General features: G+C 35.0%; 2 protein-coding genes and 1 long non-coding RNA gene across 6 annotated transcripts; 1 reads left to right on the forward strand and 2 right to left on the reverse strand.

Annotated features, from left to right (window-relative positions):
* The first annotated feature begins 378 nt into the window (after positions 1-378).
* LOC105425981 (Spaetzle domain-containing protein) lies at positions 379-6,069 on the forward strand. 2 transcript variants are annotated; one of them, XM_089076861.1, is made up of 6 exons: positions 379-854; positions 3,033-3,306; positions 3,805-3,962; positions 4,377-4,436; positions 4,831-4,934; positions 5,018-6,069. In XM_089076861.1, exons 1-6 carry the CDS (start codon positions 798-800, stop codon positions 5,259-5,261), a joined length of 897 nt encoding a protein of 298 aa, XP_088932987.1. In that variant the 5' UTR covers positions 379-797; the 3' UTR covers positions 5,262-6,069. The 2 variants fall into 2 exon arrangements, with proteins under 2 accessions (XP_088932987.1, XP_011635327.2); XM_011637025.3 differs by having other exon boundaries at positions 402-854; positions 3,751-3,962.
* On the reverse strand, positions 5,854-7,264 carry Spec2 (CDC42 small effector protein Spec2). Its single transcript, XM_011637024.3, has 2 exons — positions 6,615-7,264; positions 5,854-6,448 (listed from the first exon to the last, which is right to left on the reverse strand). Exons 1-2 carry the CDS (start codon positions 6,870-6,872, stop codon positions 6,440-6,442), a joined length of 267 nt encoding a protein of 88 aa, XP_011635326.1. The 5' UTR covers positions 6,873-7,264; the 3' UTR covers positions 5,854-6,439.
* Positions 6,872-13,634, reverse strand: LOC148936551 (uncharacterized). Of its 3 annotated transcripts, none has more exons than XR_016139240.1 (3): positions 8,673-13,634; positions 7,982-8,041; positions 6,872-7,383 (listed from the first exon to the last, which is right to left on the reverse strand). It is a non-coding gene; the product is annotated as an uncharacterized LOC148936551 (long non-coding RNA). The 3 variants fall into 3 exon arrangements; XR_016139239.1 differs by having other exon boundaries at positions 6,872-7,394; XR_016139241.1 differs by lacking the exon at positions 8,673-13,634 and adding an exon at positions 8,383-8,655 and having other exon boundaries at positions 6,872-7,394.
* Between the last annotated feature and the right edge of the window lie 6 nt (positions 13,635-13,640).

Below are 13,640 nucleotides of genomic sequence, written 5' to 3' on the forward strand. Positions count from 1 at the left end.
TGAATTTTGAGTAATGAACATATGTATAAGTTAATTTTCATAATTTTCATCTTATCTTTAATTACGTTAGTTTTTTGTTCACGCAACTTTTAATATGTAATTGAATTATTTTTATAATCTTTTATCTTTAACTTAATTTAATTGAAAAAAATTAACTTATTCAACGCAATTAAATTGATAATCAGTAGTAGATTTAATAGATATTACTGATACCTGTAAACATGTAACTAACATCTAAGTAGCATGTAAGTCTATAAGAAATTATTGACAAAGGTACAAATTTTGTTTGAAAATATACAATTAAAAAAAAAAGAGAGAGAAAAGGAACAAAAAGGAAGAAAAATAAAAAAAAAGAAGAAAAAATATTTGAGAAAAAAAGGAAAGAACAAAAAGAAGAAAGAAGAACATTTTCAATCTTGCCTCCCGCAGTGTTTAGTGCACGTTCCGCTTCCCCACCCTATCCGTCATCCTCCCACACCCGCAGGCGCGGTGGTGGGGGATAACAGAAAAAAAAAAAAGGATTTGGACCCAATGCATGCATCTCACTTTTCTATGCGTCGCGGTAGGTCGCGGTAGGTCAGTAGTTCTTTCCCGCTCCTCTCTGGACATCTCACACCGGAAGCGAGTCAGCTTCTTCTCCCCCCCCCCTCTCTTTTTCCCTCGCTTCGCGAGCGAGGTCTGTCCTCCGCGAAGGCGCTGTTCGAGTGACCGATCAGTAGAGTGCGAACGACAGCGCGCGGATCGTCATTGTAGTAGCGGATAATCTTCCTCTACTTCTAAGGATCACGCCGTTTGAGATGACATCGAGTACTCCTAGCCCGTCGAAATGGGCCGTCATCCACCTGGCGTTTTTGGTAAGAGTAAGCCCCCTTCTCCCTCCCCTCTCCTCTCCTCCCCCCCTCCCCATTATCCATTGTCCATCGCCAAATCCACCGGTTCCCCATGTGTTCGTCGGGACGTGTATGTTCTCAACATTCTGTCGAATGTTGAGTCGCTTCGACGAATGTGGGTTATACGCTACATTTATCCGCGCTTGCCTTTCTCTGGTCTTTGGAAATTGTTAATCACCCGAGAACTCGATGAATGTGATTTATGCGCGGGAGCGGAGGCCGCATCGGCGGAAAGACGCAGAAGCATATCCGCGAATGTGCCGAGCCTGGCACTTAATATAAGCGCGTCGCGCTTAATAAATCAAAAATTTTACTGCGGAGATTAATATTTTAATGATGCACGCATTACTTCCATCTTGAGATACTACTACGGAACAGCCGAGTTTTTTTTTTTTTATCTCTTCCGTAAGAAACCGAAAGCGCCCGTAGACTTCAAGTGGCGAAGATAATGGTCCGAAGTAATAGATTGAAGCTAATCAGAGAAAATAATGTCATTTTGAAAATGTGTGATGTGTGACGTGTTTTTTTTTTTTTTTTTTTTTTTTTCAGAACTTTCTTCGTTTGTCCTACAAACGCTCGTCCCTCAATTCTTTTCTTTTTCTTTTTCAATCGAGCGTTTGGTCGACATTCGACTCCTATCTTCTTCCAAGGAATAAATCACTCTACATCTTTTCCTCTTGTAATCTCTCTCCGGTAAGATTTCCCCACACTCTATGGATTTAAATAACACGTTTTCCGAAGTTGTGCGTCGAGTTGTGACACAGGCATCGAGGTGCACGAGAGCGCGTTAGTAAAACGATGACGGACGATGAATACCGGGAAACCGTAGCGATTCGTTTCACCGGCGGGAGGAAGCGCGAATCGAGATGCAAGCGATTCACCGCGGGGGATTCCTCGAGACACACGTATATATATATGCAAACATCGTATGTGCAAACATCGTGAAACCTGCCATTGCTGCGACAATGTTCCGCAATTAGAAACGATGAGTTTTTCGCGAGCGCAAAGTTTTGTTTTCAAAGTTTCACAGAATGCTATTTTTAAATTGATAATGAAAATTGCCGCACAAAAAGAAGATTAGTCTTAAATCAAGATTATATATTCTCACATAAATAAGAATATTATTATAATCTTTATATAGAAGATTTTTTTATCTTTTAATCTTGATTTTAGTCTTGAGTTGGGCAAACGTAATACTCGCGCAAAGTCAATTAAATCAAGATTAAAATTTTTAAGAAGATCATAATGTTTTTACTTGAGAATATTATTTGTTTGGGCTTTTAAGATTAATTTTTTAATTAATTTTTTATGCGAAGAGAATCGATGCCCCGGGCGGAAAAAACAAAAAAGAAATACACAATATATACATATATATTTATTACTACCTAATTAATATTTAATAGAGCATACTGAAACACATAATAAAATAAAAATAAAAAATATGTAAATTAGGTAACATGTAATTTATTACATGTGTTATTATTAAATAACAAATAAATAACAATTTTAATTTTGTTAAATATCCTTGAATCTCAACTTGATCTTTTCTAATAGATTTTTCAAGTTTTATCTATGGCTCTTTTTGCACGCAACATTTGATACGTGTTTAATCTTGTTATTATTAGTAACATTTATTTGCACTTATTTTCATTGATATTTATAGTGACTTGCGTGATGTTAGATTAGAATATAATTTATATACTTTTTATGACTTGTATCTGTATTTTATAATGTGTTTTATTGTTAAATATTAATTAGATAGTAATATGTTGCAATAGTAATTGTGAGGTCGAGTTTTTTTAATTCGTATTCTCTACGCAGCGCCGAGTAAAGCGAGAAATTCTCAAATTATTTTATCATTATCATTATATAATCGCGTTCGCGTCTGTATTCATTTTGCAACAGGATCTCAACCGCCTCTCAACCGTATAGGAATAAAATAATTTATCTCTCTTCCTTATCGTATTCTGTTCGGTCCCTCGTCGAAGCGCGACGCGATGCCAGCCGTCCGAGAATGGGACAGTTCTCTTCTGGACACGCGCGTATTTCATGAAAAATGGCCAATTTTTAAAGAAGAAAAATCTTGGAGAAATCTCCCGATTCAACTGTGATCCAACTGTTTTCACTTCTGTTCTGTTCCAGGTGTGTTGGACGGCGTGGCTAGTCGAGGGATATCCTCACGTTTCCACGGAGGAACCGCCGAACGGAAGTTCTTCGAAGCAGCAGATCACGTTATCAATCTCGAAACTGATCGAGACAGCGTATAATAATAACGAATTGGTAGCGCCGGCACAATGGTTTGCGCGAACCGACGATAAGGACCAAACGACCGAACAGATGCAACCGGATGCCATGGAACAGTTGGAGCCCTCAAATGACGAGACGATGCAATATAAAAAAAGAAAATTGTTAGAAGGTAAGGGGAAATTGTCCAATATATCCATTTAGCTATTTTTTATAAATGTTATAAATATTACAGATAATATTTAATCGTACCTCTTATAAAAATGACTATGTAATTTGATTATGAGACCTGATTTTTCTTATACAATTATTAGAATATTGCTGCTATAAATTTTACATAAAACAAATAATTTTTTAGCAGATAAAAACAATATATATGATGAGCAATATTAACTATAGCATTTAGAAATCTAACTGGATCAGCGAAACATTTTTTTGAGTGTATGGGGCAAAAAATATGATTCAGACAATCATTATCTAAATCGTATTTCCTTTGTATCGTGAATTTATAAATAAAAATAGTTAAAGTATAAGATTAACGAAAGGAATTGTTAATTATTTTAATTAATTATTATTATGTTTATTATGTTATTGCTGACGAGTTTCTCTGTTGCAGTGTCAAGCTCAGAGATATCGATGCACAGACACTCGGATGAGATCGTTTTTCCAGATGGCACAATTTCGTCGTCGACGTTGTCAATGACGTTACCAGCACCGTCCTGTCACAAAAGCACATTCTGCGAAAATGTCGTCGATTATCCCAGACATCTGATAAATCAGGCGATAGCACGGAACGCCAGTTTGAGATTCCTGGAAAGCGTCGATCCGGTAGATAAAAATAGCTTAGGAATAATTTATTTTATTTCTGAAAACGCGCGAATAATTGTTACCATATCATTGCATTGAAATCAAAATTTTTTTATATTCGATTATCCAACATGCACATGTGCTAAACAAAGAATCACGAAATAAGCATAATCTCAGTTATGTAAACTGATATTATACCTAATACGGCTTCAGTGATGAATCAGAAGCCTAAATTAAATTTATTATTATAAATATAGATTTATTTGTAGATTTCAATGTAGATTTTTAAATCACCTTCATACATATTTAGCATCAAAATTGAAATTTGTCAAGATTAATTTTAATTCCTAATATATTCCTAATATATTTTGAATATTTTGTTTATCTCATTCGTCAAATTCTGTTAAATTCTAATCAACATGTACATCTTTTTAGATGCCTGATATTGAACAGAGGATAGATGCTACGGATGAATCTCCGCTTTGCCAATATCGCGTAAGTTGACTTGATTTTCCTGTATGTCCTTGAATCTTTGATAAAAATATCACAGTGATTATTAACATGTCTCATGCTACACCAATTTCATGTGAATTTTTGCCATCACCAACAAGCCACACGATATGTTCATTATATTTAAATTAATTTAAATAAATTACAATAATAAAAAAACTACAAAAATTAATGAAAGATAATAATCTAAGATAATAATATTGCATTATGTACTGATAAATAATATCAGGAAATATTTCATGATTTCTTTTATCTAAAATTAAATCAAATAGTTTGAATCGAAAGTTCAATGTAGGTCCATCCACCGGTGATCCACTCGACATGAAATGCGTGTTAAATTTAAAATATTATTAATTTTAAAATCGTTCATAATTTGCAGGAACAAGTGGTATACCCGCAGACCGCGCAGAACAAGGCGAAGGAATGGCTATTCATCGTAAATCAGGATAATTTAAAGCAAGGAATACGCATCGAGGTTTGCCTGTAAGGATGTGCAGTTCCATTCGGAGTAAAAGTAATGTGAGAACCGAGTCTCTCAAAGTACATTTGAGTTTTCAATTTTGCAGAAACGACGGTCAGGAATGTAACTTGATCGATGGCTTCGCCGAGGGTTACAAGACCACCTGCAAACAAAAGTATATCTATCGAGAATTGGCGGCAGTGGGGAGCAATGGTAACATCATCAAGGACCAATTCCGCTTTCCGTCAAGTTGTTGTTGTCACGTGAGATTCACCGGTGATCCTACCGTCAGAATAGGACTAGGACTAGATTTGCAACCCAATCGGACCTTGAGAACACAATATAAATAGAGTATCTCCTCTATTGTGCGAACACGCTTTAAAAATAATCAGGACGAACGAGGAGAGAACGTAGCGGAGCAGCTCTTTTCTTCTCATTCGCATGTTCGCCTATGCAGACATTTGGCAAATCACATATTCGCACGATAGACTCACACACAAGATGACTTCGATCATACTTTGATTAATTTTATTAAATAATATCGAGAATTAATCAACTATCGTTAATGATAAAATTAATTTTTCAATTTTTTGTTGATATATAAAAGATTTTTAAAAATTAAAGATAATTATATATTCGAAACAATTCTGCCGGTTGAAATTAATCGGAGTTTGGTCAAAGTTGCGGTATTACCCAGTTACCCTTTTTTTTCTTTAGATATATAAGAACATTTCTGTTTTCGTTCTCTTCTTATGCTCAGACCTTGCGCCTCACGCACGGTCTATTTATATGAATCGAAAGACTATCACGATGTCAAGAGCGAGGTCAAGAGAGGAAGTGAAGAAAGTACAAAAAAAGGAATTCGCGAAGCGAGAATAATCGACGATGTTGGTGTCACATCGATTATTGGGAATGAAAGTGTTTCATAAAGGAACTACACAATTTTCAAATATAAATATCGTCAATGCTCTCTTGTATTAATTATTAATGCGCGAACAATATTCGACAATAGGATAAGAATTACGTGTACAGAATTATATTATCATGTGATATTATGTGATACGATTACTTATATTATACTATTAATTACACATTTACATTATATCTAAATCTTATCATTAACCTTACGAATAAAGTGATTTGTGCTTTGTTCTTGTACACATACTTTCTCCTTATGGAGTGTCAACAGGCACATAGTTTTATAAAACATTCAATATTTTTAAATGCAATGCACATTCCAGTCAAAAAACATGGAAGTAAAATCATAAACAACTATCTGTACGTTGTAAATGTATATATAACCATTTCTGGCAGTTTCTCGTTGAATGGAAAACGTAGATTTGTCTCTTAATTTTCTAATAGATCGTTGTATAAAATGCAATCTTGTTCGTATAGAAGAAATGCACTCGTCCATTAGGCGAGCAAGGAACATGAATATCAAAAAGAAAAACATCAGTCATCATTCTACTGTGTTGTAAAGCTTTCACTTTGTCGTATTAAATATTCCCCTGCGAGATAGATAAAGCTCTCAGCATGCCTGCAAAAAGAACAAGAATGTTTCAATTTCTGGATTAGTAGAAAAAAATATTTCATGTAGCAAAAAAAAAAAAAAAAAGAGAGAGAAGAAATGAAAAGGCAAAGTTTGGAGTTTAAGAAGAAGATGAAGGAATAAAAAATGGGACGACACAATGGAGGAGTCATACCTTGGCGCTGTAGTCACTGTCGAAACCGCTCTTCCTCTGCATCTGTGCCTGGAGATCGGCCAACTGGGCGATCGACATGTCGATGTCGCCGCTGCTGATGTGCGCCGTGTGCCTGAAGTTCGTGGGCACGCCGATCATGCTCCGGTCTATCCTGAGCCTCTGGTGCGGTCTGCCGCCGTTCCGCCTGTTGCTCCGCGTCGCTCGCGGCGTCAGACAACACGTGAAGCACTGCACCCAGAGCTCGTTGTTGCCGGCCATCCTTCGCGGTGATCTCCTCGCGCGATCTCGAATCGTCCGTGAATGGATCTCGGGGGTAAAACGAAGGTAAAACCGGGAAGCTCGATCCGCTCGATGGCGAGACGACGATCCCACGGATGCCCGCAGACGAATTCGCAGAGTTTCGAGAGTGGGACCTCGCGGTCTTTTGCAGGTTAGGTCCGCTGACGGCGGGGAAGATCGCGATTGCGTTCAAACCTTCTTTGCGCCGGTCTCAACAGCCGACGTGCCGACGAGCGAAGTAAACATTCCCGTGGAACGCGCGGCTCGCGGCTACGTAGGACATCGCTTTCCGCGAAACGCAAACACCGGAGGACGATGAGGACAGGCAGCGTGGCAGCAGCAGCAGCGGCGGCGGCGACGGCGACGATGGAAACAAAGGCGAATCCGGTTTCCCGCACTCGCGATGTTGACACGAGCGCTGTCACACGCGCGGCGCGGCGCGGCCCGTTTCACACGGTCGCCTCACAATCGGGGCAATTTGTTTTCTGCACTAAAGATGCACTAAAATTTTATATACATATTTATCGCTTTTGTTGTTGTTGAACTTTAAATATATCTACTTCATTTTACAGCCGAGTGCGCACATTCGGCTATAAAAAAAAAAAACAAATCTAGAGATGACATGTGGTTCCGTGTAGAGACGTTCGTATATCTAACAAACATTTTTTATCGCAATGAATGGAAAAACTTTAATCTTTGATTTGATTTATTATTTTTTTCAGCTTCAAAAATTGAAAATGAAGAACGAATTAAACTGACACTAAAATTATTAGGCGGTAGATGTGAATATTATATATTATAGTCGGCAAGTTCTATGTTCGACCTCGACCTTTCGCTCGCATACGGATATCAACGGTGATCAACATATTATTTGCTGCGGAGCGGATAAAACTGAATAGACAAATCTTTTATCATTTTACTATAATTAATAAAAAAATAATTGACAAAGAATATACATTTAATGTATATAAATCAAGAAGTATGTCAAATAACTGAAAGAAACGTCAGCGATACTCGGAGACTAGGAAAAATCTTATCATTTTTCTCTTTTATTTTTGATTTTACATGTATAAATTCAAAATAATTACTTTGAACTGTTACGTTGAATACTGAATTTACTCGCTTGAATGAACTCGTGTGTTTTTTCTCTGTAGACAAAAAATACAATACATATACATATTTATTTAAATTTACATAATTAAAAACATTTGTATATGTGCTTCTTACTAAAAGTAAGAAATAAAGTATTAAAGTAATAAAGTATTAGAGTTATTAATTATAATTATACAATTACAAATATTATTATTTAAGAATTTCATTCATCTTCATGGCGTAAAATTAAATCTGATAACACCGACATTTGCCACATTAAAAAAATCTTGTTACTTGCATGCAATTACACATAGTGATCTGTCGCGAATATAGATCGTGTAAAGTGGGCTTCCGTGTTCCGTCTTCATCCTCTTTCTGTTCATCGATTTATTTTTACCTTCCTCGTTTCACCAGAGCGCAAACGTACACGTGTTGAGTGTGAAAAGTGCAAGGAGTACAGTTAGGATGAACCGATTTATACATAATCAACGTTCTAGATCAATGTATTTGTATGTTGAGAATCGAGTTTCAGGAGAGAGAAAAGGAGAGGGACGAAGGGAGGGAGGGAGGGAGAGAGAGAGGAGAGAGAGAGAGAGAGAGAGAGAGAGAGAGAGAGAGAGAGAGAGAGAGAAAAGATTAATTGCGGGTTTATACTCCTCAATCAATCTTGAGCAAACCTTATCTTACCCAATAAGCAAAATGTTACCAGTTCCAGCGGAATATTGTGACACATTGATTTCAACTGCGCCCACACTCCAAGTTCGTGTTTCGCCAGAAAAACCTGCTAGAAAATATAATTTGAGACAGGAGGACTGCTGGCAGAAACCGGACAAAATCATTTCGCAACCATTTAAATGGAACACATCATTTAAATGGTTACGAAATGGCAAGTTCTGCGCAGTTTTTGTATAGACTACCGTTATGTTTTTAGAAGTATCTCCTTATACTTTCGTTGACTAAATTTAGCAGAAAGCTAAATTTAGCAAAAATAGCAGAAGTCTTGTTTTTAAAATCTGTATTACTAATAGACTTTGACTTGACTCATGTCTATCCACAGAGACTCCTTCAGGGACCTTCAGAGACATCTCAAACAGACATATATATGTCTCAATCAAATCTCTCATGTTTTTTTAAAACATTTAAAAATTATTGTGACAAAACTATTATAAGATATAAGAAATTATTTACATAGTGAAATCTGAAATTTCTCGGATCCAATTACCTTACAACACAAAATCTGAAATCAGGACACAAAGACATCTTAAAGATCTCTCTTATTTTTGTTAAAAACATCTTTAAAACATTCCGATCTTGGATTCTGTTGTTTCCGGTAAATATTAAAATGAAGAGAGAGGAAGACCTATTGTTAATTTATTATGTATCAAATTTTGAATCAATATAGTCAAAAAATAATTTCAAGGAGATTCCAATTTTCTTTTAATCTTGATCAAAAGATGTGACATTATTATTGTAGAATATACAAACAATTATTTGCTTAGCGAAATCCGGAAATTTTTGACACGGATGATCGGACTGACTTTGCCATGACGTATTATCCTCGAGACAATGATTATAGGTGAGTTTCGATGACATTTACCCTCCATTATATTCATAATGAAGAATAACGTAGGTAAGAAGACAAGAGATATGTAAAATGCCAGCTAATACACTTTATTTAAATAAATTATATACAGGTATGCTTCGAGCCGGATCGAGATGCTTGATCCGCGCTCTTATCTTAGAACATAAATTAAAGTTAATTTCTTTTACAATGAATTGACTGCAAAGGCCTTCGCTCTCTCGTGTCTGGATCAAATACTCTCCTCCCCCCCTCCCTCTTCTTCTTCTCCTCCGACAATTTTCATAGGTTTCCTCCCATAAATGTTCCCAAACAAGTTTCGTCTCTTGTAGTTTCCGTTCACGAGATGTGTTCACGCAGATGTTGTTAGAAATTATCACAGTCTGTCTATTTACAGCGTTAACGTTAACGTGATAGTCCTAATCTAGAGAATTAACATCGTCTTCTCTCTCGCGCGTCTCATATACTTGGTGCCGTGCATTCGCCGGGTGTTTAAAACGTTAAAATTTCGACAAAAGGAAACGCCACAACCGCCCGCACGCACGCACGCACGCACGCACGCACGCGTGTGGAATTTTCGAAACGGATCTCTATAATACTTCAACTATACGTGCGAATTCAAAGAAAACGCCTCTCGTTTAGAGCGAGCCTTATTAGGGATGTAAACTTATGTATTAATCGTACATTACTCGATGTATATCAATATGTACATATGTACAATTAATATATATCAAGTAATCAAGGATAACTTAATTACGAATACTTATAGTTAAGAGCAACAATGCTGTCCAATTCGGATGCAGAACTGCATCGTACAAGTACGAATAGACGTAGGATGGAATATATCGGAATATTCGCATTCGAATCTTACAATCGAAATTGTCTTAAGTACGATTTCGAGAAATTACATGGTCATTTCTATTTATCTGGATAAAATTTTCATACTACTTAAAACGATTTTAAATAGCATACTTTTCTTCATAGAAAAATATGATGCCAACAAATGGTAGGATTGTAAAATGGTGAAGACTTTCTTATGAAAAAATATACTATTGCTGGCACGCATACTGCGCATTTTCGTGGGCATATCTTTTTAACACTATCTATTATGTCTACAATTAGTAACGATGAATAATTTGCTTCCTTAAATGAATTGCGCATGTGCGAAGAGATAAAACTTCGTGCTGTCACGATCCTACTATTCGTTGATATCAGTTTCGACGCTACGTTTCGTCTAATCTTATTACGTTCATGATTTGACATGATCTTCCCCATGCCAAATAATGTGCCTGTTAATTGCCTAAAAGATAATCGAAGAAATTCAGATTTCCTAATTTGGATGCATCTGAAAGGGAAAAAGAAATCTTTCCCCTTTACAAAATTCGCTGCATCTTCTTCTCCAGTGATTAGCCAATCAATCGGCTGCTAGAGGAGAGAGAGCAGTCAGAGAAGAGGGGGAATCGCTAGTTCAATCTGTCTCTATTCTAGCATTTTTGCTCCCAACTGTACCATAAATCTCATTTATCATGCTGTATTTACATCTAGCCTACTTACATACAAAATGTCACATAGTAAAAATTCTCGATTACGTGATCTCTCAATATATACACAGTAATTTAGGGGAACGCGGTCGTAGTCCTCGAAATTTCGGTACTTGATGTTTAATACAATGTCATCGTTTTCTTCTTCTTTTTTTCAGAAAATGTAATTCGGAAAAAGAGCACTTTAAAAAGATGTTACGAGAATAGACAATTTTGACATAAAATTTGATTACAGAAACTTATTCAAGTCAAACGTAAATTGATCTTTCGAACAAATTAAATAATTTTTAATTTATACGTTTTATCTAAGTCTTATCTAAATAAAAATAAATATAAATTTTGTATTTTAATTTCTTTTCATCATGCAAATGAGACAAAATTGTGGTAAGCAGAAACATTTTTTGTTTAAGGATCAAAAATTTATAATTACATCATGTCTTCTGATTTAGGCAACTCTATTAGTTCCCCTTTGAATAGGCTACCCGATTGTTGGATGAGTACACTTGGCATCGTTCACATCTTTATCTATTTGAATTAGTCACATGAATATTGCATGCATATTGCACCTAAATATTCCTGAATCATGACAGTTGATAAAAACAAAATTCGCAAAACTGTTTTCAATTAATTAATGGTAAAAAATTTTCCATATAATATGTATAATTATATATAATATATTACATTATTAAGATAAAGATAATAAGGTATAATTATATGAAATGATGATATAATTATATATGTGATTATTAATATATGTAGAATATGCCTACATATAAAAATATGTAATTACATATTTTTATATATATGCATATTCTATATATAATTATATATTATATGGAAAATTTTATCGACATATTAAGCTATTGTTTATATATTTTTATATTTTTATTTAATCTATTATTGAATCTTGATGTCATAAATATTTAGTACAGTATTACAAATGCTGTACGAATACGACGCATTCTCAGTCTAGTCTGCATTTGCGATTCCGAGCGAATGTCTAAGAGTGCATTCCGATGTATCAGGATGCAGCCTAATTTCATGCAAAGACACAAACGATGCCGAGTGTGCGACGATCTAATTGGATCGCGCAGTATCTGCCTCTTAAACAGAGTGCGGAAGTTCGTTTCCACGGTCAGTCTCTTCCTAATTGAGTAACTGAGTAAACTGAGATTCGTTCAGGTGGGCTAATCGGTCCTGGATAATGTGAACAGTGAATTAAAGGGAAAATATATACGGTGTTCCGAAGTTATGAATTTGAAGTAGATTTTTTTTTCAATAAAAATAGACAAATTTTATTCAAATCGTACTAATAAATTAATAGATAATTTTATCCAAAATGTTTTATATCCTTATTTCAAAACGTTAAAATTAAATAAAGAGAAAAATAAAAAATTAGAAAAAATGTTTAAATACAATTCCCAAATAGTATGCGCATGTATATATAAGTGTATGTCGAAAAAATTTATGAATAATCAATGATTAAGAATAAATGATGGTAACCCGATTTTTCAGAAGAGAGAAAGAGTAAAGAGAGAGTCTATAACAGAATCATACATAATTTTCAATTAATCTCACGAACATTTAAATAAAATGTTAATCTCAAATCTTTTCAAGACATACATGTGAAAAAATGGAAAGATATTAAATTTAAAACGTTTTTTCTTAACTATATTATTTTTCTAAAATGAGAGAACTTTTTTTGAAAAAACAGTGGTCCAAAATCCAGCGATTCTATATATAAAAAAAGTATTTGTTTGTGACATCAAATAAACGATTGGGCTGTCTCAGGCATTTTTCTTACGAATCTTCACGAACTTTCGTATCTCCCTTACAATTAAAAGATAAATCAAGATCGATGTCAGAATGATTGATACTTTCCGTTTCAGATAAGCTCTACGAATTTATCCTAATGTAAATCAAAGTGTAAATAATAGTTAATAAATTATTTACCAAACTAAATGTTTGATTTGTTTGAGTCATACAAGAAAAATCAGGGCAAAATAATACTTGTCTCGTTATATCTCAGATACCTGCAAGAATTAAAATAGCTTGAACTTGTTTCTCTCGCTTACGTAAATATAGTGGCGAAACCAATTTTGTCAATTGCTATACACTTCAAAATGCAACATAAAAACTGCTACCTAATTTCCAATAAGTTTCTCAAAAAAAAAAAAAACTAGTTTATTTTTTAACTTATTTTGCATATATATACATATATATATATATATATATATATATATATATATATATATAAGAAAATTATAATATTCTTCAAAAGCAACTTGAACAATTTGGGAAGACGTGAATATAACGCCCCCATTTTACCAAGACGCGATCATTTCAAGATATTCTACTCACGCAGATTTACACAAAAGGAATAAACCTACAAGAATCATCTGTACCAGGAAACGGAAAGTCTGCCAATCATCCTGAACGTTCGCATATACGTGCAATTTCAACGATAGAGCGATACACTCCTATCGGGCGAAGCCGAGGAAGTCGGTGAGCCGGTCGTTCCAATCGTGAAGCCAG

Source organism: Pogonomyrmex barbatus, unplaced genomic scaffold (genome assembly GCF_055798465.1).
Source record: "Pogonomyrmex barbatus isolate J1 unplaced genomic scaffold, ASM5579846v1 scaffold2, whole genome shotgun sequence".
NCBI lineage: Eukaryota > Metazoa > Arthropoda > Insecta > Hymenoptera > Formicidae > Pogonomyrmex > Pogonomyrmex barbatus.